Source organism: Martes martes, assembly GCF_963455335.1.
Source record: "Martes martes genome assembly, chromosome: 2".
In the NCBI taxonomy this organism is placed as follows: domain Eukaryota; kingdom Metazoa; phylum Chordata; class Mammalia; order Carnivora; family Mustelidae; genus Martes; species Martes martes.
Window position 1 is genome coordinate 89,769,700 of NC_137889.1, and position 13,945 is coordinate 89,783,644.

The 13,945-nt window shown below is 43.2% G+C and overlaps 1 protein-coding gene across 1 annotated transcript in view; it reads left to right on the forward strand.

Moving 5' to 3' along the window:
- PKD2 (polycystin 2, transient receptor potential cation channel) overlaps nucleotides 1-13,945 on the forward strand; it is a 63,883-nt gene that overhangs the window by 30,366 nt on the left and 19,572 nt on the right. Inside the window, exons 5-7 of the mRNA XM_080797459.1 lie at nucleotides 4,229-4,453; nucleotides 6,812-7,040; nucleotides 12,218-12,385. Of these exons, the coding sequence (XP_080653585.1) occupies nucleotides 4,229-4,453; nucleotides 6,812-7,040; nucleotides 12,218-12,385 (622 nt within the window). The remainder of the gene's footprint in view (nucleotides 1-4,228; nucleotides 4,454-6,811; nucleotides 7,041-12,217; nucleotides 12,386-13,945) is intronic.

The following is a 13,945-nucleotide window of genomic DNA, read 5'->3' on the forward strand; positions in this document are numbered from 1 at the left end:
CAGGTCATGATCTCAGGGTCCTGGGATTTAGCCCCGCATCGGGCTCTCTGCTCAGCGGGGAGCCTGCTTCCCCCTCTCTCTGTGCCTGCCTCTCTGCCTGCTTGTGATCTCTGTCTGTCAAATAAATAAATGAAATCTTTAAAAAAAAAAAAAAAGAAGAAGAAGATTCAGCATAAAGGGATCAAATCATCCCAAAAGACGTTTTGTCCAGGTTTAATATTTTACTCTATTTCATATCATTAATAAGAGAAGTGGATGCAGCCACTTACCAGATGCAATTTAAGAAGGGATTTCATGCATTGTCTCATCTGCTTCCACAAAACAACCTGAAATACATGTCATCTCCATGTTGTTGATGAAAAAACTGAGGCTAACTTACCCAAAGCGTCACAGCTCGCAAACGGAACCGTGCTGGGATTTAACCAGCCCGACTCCAAAACCCGTGATTCTTCCACTAAACCACATTGCTCCTTCCATAGTAATTACGCTGTTAGGGTGGCTCTTGGTCTCCCTCAGCTCCTCGTCAGTATTCAGGCTTCTGGACCACGGGGACTATATTCCGTTCACTGCTGTGTTCTTACAGCCTTGACCGCTGCCTGGTATCTAACACTGCTCCGTAAATACCCACTGGGGCATGGATGGGTGCGTGATTTCCACTACGGGATGGACCGCCGTGGATCCAAACAACCCCTTGATTCTGCCCTATTCTCAAGTTACTCCCATTTCTCCTTCCGTTCAACTCCACAAGCGTCTGGAAAGAATAGCCTTCACTCACCACTTCCATTCCCTTACCACTGATTCACTCCTTAAAGCTTAAACTTTGTGCTTCTGACATCTCTTTTGGAAGCCACCAGTGGATTTGTTGAATTAGCCAACCCAATGACCAATTCTTTTCTTTTTTTAGAGATTATTTATTTATTTATTTGAGACACAGCAAGAGTAGGAACACAAGCAGGGGAAGTAGGGGAGGGAAAGCCGGCTTCCCGCTGAGCAGGGAACCCGACGGGGCCCTGGGATCACGACCTGAAAGGCAGATGCTTAATGACTGAGCCACCCCAGCGCCCCCTCCCCCCCAGTGACCAGTTCTTGATCTTCATCCCATCCAGCTTCTGCAGACCTCGGCCATGTTGATTGCTCGTTCTTTTGACTTCTGAGAGTGACACTAAACTTGGGGTTCCCTTCTTTCTGTAATGCCCCTATTAACTCTCCCACTTCTCTCTTATTCCCGGGTTCTGTATTCAGATCTCTAGCTTTTCTTTCTTTACATTCTTTCCCTTGACATTCCAATGACTTCCTCTCTCATGCCTGTTTGATAATTTATCGTTTCTCCAACAAGTATACAGAGTGTTAACATGTGCCAGCGTTTTCTCAGTGAAGTCTCCCTCTTCTAGAAACACCCTTGGTGCTGACTGGGGTAACAAAGCAGCAGGAAACAAAACAAACAAATCCCCTGTCTTTACAGAGCTTATGTTCTAGTGACAGGAAACAAAAGCCAAATTTATATCCTACCTTTGTCCTACCAGCTCCTTTGCATTATCCAAAAAGAGAATCTCCATTCATTTTTTCAGATGTCCCTTCTCCCTCGCTCCAACTTCCATGTTCTGCTGACAGTCACTGTGGTGTCTTCTGTCCACCTTCCTGTCCGTCTTCCTGTCCTCCTCTCATTGCTCTGGCTCAGGCCTCATCAGCTCCTCTGAGTAATTGCAGCCACTGCTAACCGAGCTGTGTCAGTGCCCAGGACCACTCCCAGGCTCAGGGGTGCGCCAGAAGGATTCGCAGCATTCGTCATCCAGTCGTGTTCATGGCTAGCTTCAATGCAATGAAAGGATAAAAGCAAAAGCAGCAGAGGGTCCAGGCACAGGGGGGATGGTTTGGAGGAAACAACACACAGGCTTCCAGAAGCCCTCTCCCAGCGGAGTCACACAGGACATGCCGAATTCCTCCAGGAACAAGCTATGACAACATGTATGAACTGTTGTGTATGAGTGTATGAGAGCCTCAGGGAGGCTCATTAGAGACTCGGTGCCCGAGGTAGTCGCTGGCTGCTGGTCACATAGGTGGCCAATGCCTGGCAGAATGCCAGGCTCCCAGAAGGCAGGCAGGTGTTGGGCATAAGCCCCTGTGTTTGTGCTGATGGTCTAGGCACAATCACTCTTCCCAGTCACACAATGTTTTTGTTGGTTTGTTTGTTTTTTTAAGATTTTATTTATTTATTAGAGAGCACACACCTATGAGTGGGTTGGGGTGGGGTGGGGGGATGAGGCAGAGGAGAGGGAGAAGCAGCCAGGCAGACAAGTTGGTCAGATAAGTTTCGTATCAGCATAGCGAGCCTTTTATCAAGTTCCAGATGGCAGCCAAGGTGCAGCCTTGCCAGCGGGCCTTCCTAAGGAAAAGCGGTCTTCGACCCGCTGTGGCCACTTTTTCCTACATGTGAGCCTCCTGTTCTCACCACTCCAGTCTTTCCTGCTGCCACCAGAGGAACACTGTTCTGTGCCTCTCAGAGACCTTCCCTCAGTGACCCCTTCCCTCACAGTCTGATCACTGTCTACCTTTCAGCCTTCTTTCTTCATGTACGTGAGCTGACCTCAGCTACTACCCCGGTGCCTTGTACTTCTCCCCACCCTCCACCCCTCCCAACCCCCTACCCCTCGCCTCAGGCTTGAAAATGCCCTTCCCATCCACGGTGCCTGCCTGAATCCTATTTACCCTTCACAGCCCAGGTCCACTGCGGCTTCTTCCAAAAGCTTTCTCTGATGCACCTTCCCTGTCACTGGATGCCTGGACAAGCACAGCTTTCCTCTGATTTGCCTGAGAAATTTCTCTTACTTCTCTTGGACATCATCCATCTACATTGTATTTGAATTGTTTCTGTTATGCCCCAATAATGGGTCCGTGATTAAAGGAGCGAGACTGATACAAAGCGAAGGTCAAGCAAAGCTTTATTTCGCGCCAAGCATCAAGAATCTAACCGAACGTTCGGGGATGCACCTCTTACAAGAGAGAGCGACACTTCTCTGTTTCACAGACTAGCTTTTAAGGGCAAAGGCCATGTGGTCGGGCCTGGCCACACACAGGTGACCAATGAGATTTTAACACACACAGGAAACTCCACAGTGATGCTAGGTGACCAATTGTGTTACAATTTACCCTAGTAGACATTTGACCCAGCCTATTACGCCTTGATTAGGATTGGCGCCAAAAAAGGCTGCCAAAGGCCGGGGTCCCATACTCCTTGGTAGCTAGGGAGACAGTATGCAACCCCCCACTGATTGATGTCACCACCTGGCCTGACCCACCCTTGTATCTGGGCTTTGTTACCTGGAGCTGGTTTCCAGGACTTGTTTTTAAGTGAATTCCCTGGGACAGTTTAAGGGTTAAACAACAAGGTTTTTGTTTAACCTTAATGAAAGCATCTTGCTAAAATATAAAAATATAAAATAGGTCCTTACAGTTTCCATGTCTTTTCTCTCCCTACTTCTTATAAATGAGCGGGAAAGGAACTTGGTTCATCTTTATATCCTCATTAATGCCAAAGAAGCATCTGGTTCCCAAGAGAGCCTCTGCCAATATTTGTGGATTAAATTCCCAAATGCCCTGGAAAGCTTGGGTGGCTCAGTTGGTTAGTGCCAAACTCCTGATTTCAGCCCCAGTCATGATCTCAAGGTCCTGAGATCGAGCCGCATGTTGGAATCTGCACTGGTCGTGGAGCCTGGTTAAGATTTTCTCTCTCTCCGCCCACTCCCTCTGCTCCCCACCACTCTCTCTCCCCCTCTCAAGTTAATTAGTTAATTAATTAATTCCCAAATGCCCTGTGGAGTCTTGTTTGGTTCAGTTGCCATTAGTGGTACTTGATGAACTTATACCTCTTGCCTGCAATTTTCTCTGAGAGCCTAGAGTCATCTAGCTCCTGAGTATAATTACCCATATAGACTGAGGGCTAATAGCACAGATTCTAGAGACTGTCCTTGTGTAGGTTCCTGATAATAACCTCAGAAGCTGTGAGATTGAGTGGACCTCACTAAACTCAGGGCCCTCATTCCTAAAATGGAGATAATAAGTGTATGAGAATTAAATAAGAAAACACGAAGCCTCCACCAAGCACAATACCCAACTTGATAAGACTTAACTTGATTTATTACATACTCTGTTATGCCAGGAACCAGCTGTCTTTGTGATTGCTGTTAAGTGTTCCACTGATCGGTTTGTTTTCCTTTTGTCTTTTAATTAGTTGGATCTACACAAGTGAAAAAGACTTGAACGGGAGTAGCCACTGGGGAATGATTGCAACCTATAGCGGAGCTGGCTATTACCTGGATTTGTCAAGAACAAGAGAGGAGACAGCGGCTCAGGTCGCCAGCCTCAAGAAAAACGGCTGGCTGGACCGAGGAACCAGGGCCACTTTTATTGATTTTTCGGTATACAACGCCAACATTAACCTGTTCTGTGTGATCAGGTGTGTACCAAGGGCACTGATCCCTCCCATGCCTGTGTACTTGTAGGTACATCCCAGTCCTGAGAGAGACCAGGAAACCATTGCTGCAGTTGACTAAAAGAGAATGCCGAGGGTCAGAGCCAGTAGTGAGGGAAGGGGGAAAACCAAAGGCTTAGTGGGATAAATATATTTGGTGCAAGTGAGTTAGGATCCTAGAATATTATGAGTTGGGAAGAAACGTAAGTCTGGTCCAAGTTCATCCCAAAGCTGAAACCTTCCCAGAAAAAACACCATGTTTTGCATCTATTCTTACTTGTTGTAAGATGATCAGTGCTCTCTGCTCCTTTACCACAGCCTCTGGCTAGCAAACCTCGACTCCTTTCCACGTTTCCCACTCTCAGATGATACTGTTTAAGAACACAAGCACAGCCATCAGGGGCTATGCCTGGGTTCAGGAGGATACCCAGGTATCTGCTTACACACAAGATTCACCAAAGGCACATAAAGTTCCTTCTCAGATCCTGTGACATTGCCATCCTGATCACTCCGGTTAGCAGTGAGAAAACTGACAAAAATCCTGCGGACTTGTCTGGAGCCTTGTATTCATTTATTCACTTATTTGGCAAACATTTATTGGACACTTAATATGTGCGAGGCACTCTTTTCCGCTCTGGGGACACCGCAGTGAACAAAGTAAAGATCCCTCATCTTCCAGAGCTTGTGCTCAACCAGGAGGAGAGGGATAATAGACAATAAGCAAAAGAAACAAATTAATAAAGTGGTATATTAGAAGGTATATGTAATATGTAATATAAAAAAGGAAAAAAGTAGAACAAGTCCAGAGGGATCCAGAGTTCAACCCCTTGAATCCTCCTGGTGAACGTGTCAGCAACACCCAGACGTAGCTGGCATGAATTTCTTGTACATATATTTACCAACCAAAAAGAAGGATAAATTCTCATAATTTCCTTATTTTGTGTTTAATTTTGAGGCTAAACGCATGTCAGCTTTACATGGCCAGTTGGATTTTTCCAGACCGTGTATTTAACAACTTTGGAAGGAAAGAGTATCATAATGAGTCAAATAAGAGTTATTACTAGAAGTGAATGAAAACCGATTGCAATTATTATTGAACTTTTCCTTGTGATTTCAGTCTGAATAGAAAGAGGATAAAAACAGGCACTCAACTCTGATTGACATTTAAGGGAATTTCTATAGAAGGCCCTGAGTATGTCTTCCATGTCCTCCCCATACTTTACGAGTGAATATCGTCAAGGCGATTGTTTCATTTCTCGATGCCGCTGTCTGTGTTTCTGGAGGGCTTGACAGACGCAGGGCCAGAGCAGGACAGAGAGAGGACTTGGCACACAGACGCTACTTTCTGCCCTTCTTTGACCAATTCTAATTTGACCTTGTCTCTGCCTGGACCTGATTATTGCTCGTGCTTGGGTCCTAGACACTCAGGCTCCAGGTGCGGCTACCCATCCTGCAAAGAGAGAGATGGTTATACCTACCAGTTGACTGAAGGTCTTTTGAAAGTCTTAAAGTGAAGGAGCTAGGTAGTCTATTTCTAGACTATTTGATAGGGAAGCTGTACGATTCATCAAAGTTAAACGAATCATTTAACTTTCTCGCTATGACACCTCCAAAATGGGAACTTGTCAAGAAACATCCTCACTTCAATTATACTAAAACACTAAACATCAGTGCCATCAGTATGAATGTAAAAAAATACATGTTACTGCTTTGGACTGTCAGACATTTGCTGAACACCTATTAACTATAAGGCTCTGTGAAGGGTAGCAAGAATATCCCCTAGGACAAATCATTCAGTGCTAGTTAGGTGATACCAAATGAACAAATAGAAACCCAGTTCGTGCATATATACACATACATATGTGTATATCCACACACACGTACACATCCACACACAAACACATATCCTGCTTCTCAATAGGCCATACACATTTGAATGCACGAGTTGCATTTCTTATGTTCTTCATTGCCTAGTTGAATTACTTGCATTTAATTAAAGTCCTAGGAAGGCTTATTTGTTGATTAGCTTCTACATTAAGAAAAAAAAAAAAACAACGATAGAGCATTTCGAGCAGTATAAATACCAGAAAAGTAAAGGCAAGAGTGAGGAGGAATAATCTCTTTAGGAGGACTTGGGAAGCCTTGTTCCCTTTGGGGGCACAGAATTGTACAAGTGCGTAGTTACTAGCTGTGATAAAAAATATTCTGCCACCAGTCTGGGGTGACTTGTGGTTACAGTTTTAATCCCTTATTAGTTCAGGGACAGACTAGATGGATGTCCTTTCCTGGCTGCATCCATGTGTTGTTGTTGTTACTGTTTTAATTGTTCTTATTGCAACGCAGGTTATTGGTTGAATTCCCAGCAACAGGCGGTGTGATTCCATCTTGGCAATTTCAGCCTGTAAAGCTGACCCGATATGTCACAACTTTTGATTTCTTCCTGGCAGCCTGTGAGATTATCTTTTGTTTTTTTATCCTTTACTATGTGGTGGAAGAGATATTGGAAATTCGCATTCACAAGCTACACTATTTCAGGAGTTTCTGGAATTGTCTGGATGTTGTGATCGTTGTGGTAGGTTTGAGAACACCACCGAATTCCCTCCTCTGTTATAAAAACATGTTAATTAGAGTCCTTGATGTATCTCCTCAGTACTGTGGATCCTGGTATTCCTGAAGGAGAATCTGAACGTTTTGCTCTGCTGTTTCAATTTCAGTGTTACTAATTATTTTTGCATTTTGCGTGAGTAACCCTGCTGAATAGAGAAGTAGAGAGGTGTTTACGTAAGTTGTCAGTTAGCCACACTAATAACAAGAATAACTTAGTGGGGGACCTGGCTGGCTCAGTTGGAAGTGCATGTGACTCTTGACCTCAGGGTCACAAGTTTGAGCCCCATGTTGGATGTAGAGATTACTTAAAAATTAATTAACTAATTATTTTTTAAAAAATGAGAGATCCATATGTGCTGATACAGCAGGAATTCCAAGACATTAAAAAAAAAGAAGAAGGGGCGCCTGGGTGGCTCAGTGGGTTGAAGCCTTTGCCTTCGGCTCATGATCTCAGGGTCCTGGGATCGAGCCCCACATCGGGCTCTCTGCTCGGCGGGGAGCCTGCTTCCTTCTCTCTCTCTGCCTACTTGTGATCTTTCCTCTGTCAAATAAATAAATAAAATTATTAAAAAAAAAAAGAAGAACTTAGTAATTCATATTTGGCTTTGGCATGCCATGTGAGACATGAGGGAGAAAAGAATGTTTTGTTTATTCTTTTTTGTTATTGTTAATGACTTTTTTCAACTACTAGCAAAAATTATTTTGTATGTTTCTGCACATGTGTAAAGTTACAGCAAGAAGAAACATCTTGAAAATATTTCGGGTGGCAGAAAATGCCTCCCTGCGGTTTGAAATTTCCCGCAAATAGTCCAGTGTACAAAATACCAGTGAGGGACCATCAGGGTTTTCTGTATCAGGTACAAGAAATCAGAAGACAGTGAGAATGGAGCCGAGACTAGGACACCTTGTAGATCCCCTATCTGCCCTTGACTTTATTATAACTTCTTACACTTGTTCAACATGGTTTGCCTTCCACATCATCCTCACCACTTCCTTCCAGGGTCCTCCCTGGAGGACCTGCATTTTTGCCAATCTTTCTCCCTTGACCAAGAACACATAATCTTTTTTTTTTTTTTAAAGATTTATTTATTTATTTATCTATTTGACAGACAGAGATCACAAGTAGGCAGAGAGGCGGGCAGAGAGAGAGAGGAGGAAGCAGGCTCCCTGCTGAGCAGAGACCCCGACTCGGGGCTCGATCCCAGGACCCTGGGATCATGACCTGAGCCGAAGGCAGAGGCTTTAACCCACTGAGCCACCCAGGCGCCCCAAGAACACATAATCTTTTGCCGAGCCCTCTTACGCACTGAAGCACATAAGGACATGCTTAATTGTCACATGCCTCAAAGTCCATCCTCCCCACTGTCCGGTTTCTGTCTCTCAGGTTTCTGTCTTCTGTTACCCTCCTTCTTGGCCATTACTCTCCCCCTGCCCCTAACAACCAAAAATTCATCTGGGCTTCTTGAAGCGTTTACATCAAGTCATTATCAAATCATCACTAGAATTAGATGGCAAAATATAGAAAATATGTTCTGAAATATGTTATTGAGATGTTTTAAATATAGGAAAATGTTACTTACATGTGAGTAAAAGAATGCTCAAGACATTGAAGAGAACTGTACAGATCTGTACTGCATGACGATAACATTAACTGGAGCAATAATAGTAACAGTAATTGCTAACACTTTAGAAGTGGTGCGTGTCAGACACAGTTCCAAGTGCTTTTCATATCCAGATGTACTCTGAGTTCTCACAGTAACCTTAGCCACTCTGCCATTGCCTCTCAAGCTACATGTCTATGTAATTCAGAAAGAGCTTTTACTTAAAGTGAAAGTTCCTATAGAATATGGGGTAGAACCCATTTGGCCCGGATGCATTCAGAAGGGCATCCCTTCTCTCACGATGGCTGTGTAACATCACGCCGTTCCTGAAGGTAAACTCTTGATCCCCAAATTCTCAGTATATTAATAACTGTAACAAAGGAATTTCACCATTTAGGGAGGCAAGAGAGGCAAGGATACTGGAAGTAATTTTCCAGAATATTTCTGTACTGCATGATGGAAGAGTGTGGGTCCATACACATGAAAATTATTCTAGAAGACAATTAACGTGTGGAACTCTAACTGCCTTTTTAGTTTATATGGATGTATTTATAGTTAAGTCATTGAGAATAATGGAAAAAGGTGAGTGTGAGTGTGATATTATGCTAATTAATGGCAGGTTTGTTTGGGTTTTAGCCACATACCTTCAATATCAGCAAAAGAATAGTCAGTCGGTGGCCATCAGCCTCTTCGATTATGTACCTATCAGTGAAAACTTTAACAACACACCCTAATGTTTTCCATTTATTTATAAACTGTGTTTGTGTGTGTGTATATGTGTGTGTGTGTTTGTGGTATAATAGGTACATTTGTGAAAACACACACAACATAGGATTTGAAAGATTGGGTTAAAAAATACAAATAGAACTCTAACATTTTCTTTTCACTTGGATAGAAGTTTTCATATTTTCTTTTCACACCCTAGGGAATGGCCTTGTACCCACTTCAGAGAAAATAGCTGTTGATATCATGGAATTTGAGGGTAGTTTTTTTGGCTCAGTGGCTACAACATTTTGCAAGTATTTCTTTGAAAACTTGCTTCATTGTTCTATTGTTCTTTTTTTTTTTTTTTTTTAACTCTCGGTACTGCCAAGACAACAATTCAGACAGTGTGCTTTTATAAAGAATAAGGAAGGGCTCCTGGAATCCTCCTCCTTTGAAACCTTTTGACCCAGCAGAAACGAGGGCACGCCTTCTGCTCACCCTCCAAAATAAGCCCTATGCGAAGGACCTTCAACCCCATGAAGAAGGCAAAGGCATTTTTATCAGGCTAAGGCACACCTGAAACTTGAAAAGTAATTCTACCCTAAGTATAAATATAACATCTTGGAATCACTTTGAAATTATTTTCCCTGTTATCCTTTTGTCTCTTTTTTTAAATAATTTTTTTATTTTTTTATAAACATATAATGTATTGTTAGCCCCAGGGGTACAGGTCTGTCAATCGCCAGGTTTACACACTTCACAGCACTCACCATAGCACATACCCTCCCCAATGTCTATAGTCCCACCACCCTCTCCCTACTCCCCCCACCCAACCCTCATCCTTTTGTTTCTTTAACAAAGACTCTGAAATCTGTGGACTTACTTTAGTCAACCTATTTGACCTAAACAGTCTTTCTAGCAGAGTTACTGATAAAAAGACGACTATCAAGGAGTCTAAAATCAGGGCGCCTGGTGGCTCAGTCGGTTGAGTGTCTGCCTTCGGCTCAGGTCACGATCCCAGAATCCAGGGATCCCGCCCTGTATAGGGTGCTCCCTGCTCAGCAGGGTTCCTGCTTCTCTCTCTCCCTCTCAACTTGTGCTCGTTGTCTCTTGCTCTGTCTTGCTCTCAAATAAATAAAAATCTTTTTTTTTTAAAAAGGTCTAAACTCAAATTATTTTGTTGATTGGTAGGCTTCAGGGGTGAAAATGATTAATTCATTTATTCAGCAAATATTTTCTGAGTGCCTACTATGTGCCTGGCATTGTTCTAGGCATTGGGGATATAGGACTGAACAAAACAACCCAAACGTCTGCCCTTAGGAAGCTTACATTAAGGAAGGAAAGTTCTTTGGTAGATGGGGATGGAGAATCCCAAAGAGAACTCAGGAGGACATAACTCAAGTGCTTACAGAATCTCTTTCCCTCATCTCTTTTCTCTCATTCTCTATTTTGATGAAAAATTCTGTAGGAAATTCAGTGTGTTGATAAGATATTAACGTTGTTTAAATGACCACATCTTGGGTACAAGGCAGTTGTCCTTCGTGCGAGTTGGGTAAAGGGTTATTGTTGTTTAAGTCAGTCAACCCTCCCTCTCAACTAAGTTAACATAAGAAAATATTTTCGGTGTGTTCCAGAGAACTCAAAATATTCCCACCACCAGCACAGAGATCCAAGATTTGCTCTGGGGATCCTTCACAGAAAAAAAAAGGTGGTGAGGTTGGCTTTTTTCAGCTGTGGTTGGTAGCCAGGCAGGTCTTTGCTATGTTAACCACCCGGAGCCATGATTTGGACAGCCATCTCCAGGAGGACTAATGAAGTGGCCTTTGACCATCGTGCATGAGAAGAGAAAGGGAATGAACAGCAAAGGTCTCAGCACCTGTGACAGCCCACCTGCTGTGGCTTCAGGCCCCACAGGAGGCCCAGGTTGCAATGGTGAACCTCTAACACTTTCCACATCTACACATTAATCCAGTGGTGATGGATGCGAGTAGGGCCCAATGTTCTCCTGAGGTGTGGTTTTAGAACCCAGAACTGAAGCCAATGTGAAAAGTTGCATGGTCAAAAATTAAAGGAGAGAAGTGAACAGGAGGGAAACCCTTGGCTCACATATATTCCCACTGCAAATCTTGAGTTCTCTCTGACCCATCATCCCCACCATCTTTCAAGACCAAGGATCTTCTTTCCTCTTAAGAGCACTCTTTCGATATGTCTTATTTCACCCTTCACCTTATGTAGTGTGATGTCGGTTCCTTCCTAGGTCTTTGTGTTACTTATTTTTGCATGTGTGCCTTGTCTTGAACCAGAGTATGAGTTTCTTGAGAACAGTTTGTGCATTTTACTTCTTTCTTACTTACGTCTTAGCCTTGGCACAGTACTGTGTACGTAGGTGCTCATATTTGTTGAATAGTGGAAAGAATGTATGGCTGGTGGTTGAAAACAAAAACAAAGCAAGACAGGCTGAGAAAGCAGAAGGGTGGAAAGTGATTTAGATGAGGGTGGCAGAAAAAAAAAACAAGGCATTCCTGTTTGATTTTGTAATAGAGCAACATATCGTGTGTGTGTGTGTGTGTGTGTGTGTGTGTGTGTTTGCATGTGCATGCGAGCACACACGTACATGTGCACTCACTGGATTTCTCTTCCTAGCTAAGGGAATGTAAGTGGTTTATTGTTATACCTGTTTTGGGCCGTGCTCAACACCTGTCATTTGTATGAATGATTTGGATAAGTAGATTGGTGAACCCTAGGACTAATACATGGGTGAGGAAAAATAGTTGTTTTAAGGTAAGTTACATGTTTCTAAAACACTGTAATGATACATAAATCTTCTGTTTTCCAGCTGTCAATGGTAGCTATAGGAATTAACATACATAGAGCATCAAATGTGGAGGTGCTGTTACAGTTTCTAGAAGATCAAAATACTTTCCCCAACTTTGAGCATCTGGCATACTGGCAAATACAGTTCAACAGTATAGCTGCTGTCATCGTGTTTTTTGTCTGGATTAAGGTAATTTACAAATTTCATGTCCCGGATTTTCGATAATATTTTTCTCTTCTTTTTACTAACATGAGTTACACGAAATGCTGGAGGACCTGAATTTGCTTTTGTGGCCAAATTTGAACAGCCAGCTGTAGCCGCTTCATATCTTACAAGTAAACTAGCAGGATCCATGTGATCCTTCCTCTCGCTGTGAATGACCTGGCCTGCTCTCTTGCAAGACCTGCCCCTGCAAGTTTGTTTAACCTATGTGGTTAAGAGCCCTTCTCGAGGTCATCTTGGCCTGGGGCCCCAGGCTACACTATCACAGGGACTGGTCTGAGTTTCACCTGATATGGTGTGACCAGGGGAAGGAAAAGAAACTAAGAATGAGGAATGCAGATGGGAAGGGATGGGAAGATGCAATGGAAATGGTCTACAGAGGGGTAGAAGAGGGGTCCACTCTCTTTTCTGGGTGGAGGCCATACAGAAGCTTTACGTAGAATTGAGGTTGCAACAGATACATACTCTTCCAAGCAGTACCTTAATTACTCGTTTCCTTCTTTCTTGAAACGTAATGTGCATTTCCATGTATGTGAAAGGTTAGGGCATCTCATATGCAAATAAGCCTCAATGCTGGAGATGCAGGAAATTTTAGTAATAACGAGGCAACTGCCAGCATGTCACCTGTGAAGATCTAGGATTCTGCTATCTAGGCAGCAGCTATGAGCCACAAGTGGCTGTTAAATTGAAATTTTAATTAGTTAAAATCACATACCATTAATGTGATACCATTAAACATTCAGTTCCTGTGGCAGTCTAGCCACATTTTAAGATCTCAGTGTCTGTATGTGGCTGATGGCTACTGTACTGGACGGTGGAAATAAAGAACATCTCCATCGTGACAGAAAGTTTTATTAAACAGCACTATTTTGGAAGCTACTCACCAACAGTTACTTTTTGCCCGGAATTGGTATTCACACCTGGAAGGCCTGCGGTTTATCAGAGTGTGCAGGCCTCATCCTTTATCTCTCGTGCTATTTGTTTAGGTACATGCTTATTCAGGAAAAACCACCGCTCACACACCAAATCTTTATCATAAAATAGTAGTAATAATCCAAGTTCAATAGGAATTAAGTAATGTGATTGCAACAACCCTCAAAAAATGTTTATTGTGGCCCGAATCAATGTATAAGAGCTCTTTACGTAAAATTCTAGAGATTTCCTTCCAATTTGTGCCTCGGGCTAAGCGTTTTACTTTGTGCTTTGCTTATAACTATTCTGCTTCCGAAACTTGAAGAACCATTAAAGTTGTTTAGGGCAGGGCCTGTGACTCGACTTTTAATGTATACCCCTAATGGTCTTCCCTCAGGACTTTGAGCTAGAGTTCCTGAGGTTGTCTGGCCTCTGGGCTGTGACCAGCAACGTGAACAGCCATCCTTAGTGTCTTGCCTGCAGAAGTGTTCACTGTGCCTTTGGCATCGAACAGAGCTGGGTTCAACTGCTGGCTCTCAGTCCTTCCTGCCTCCTGGAGACAGGATACCAATAATTTCAATCTCATTGCAAAGATTTGAGTCAGTATACATAGCC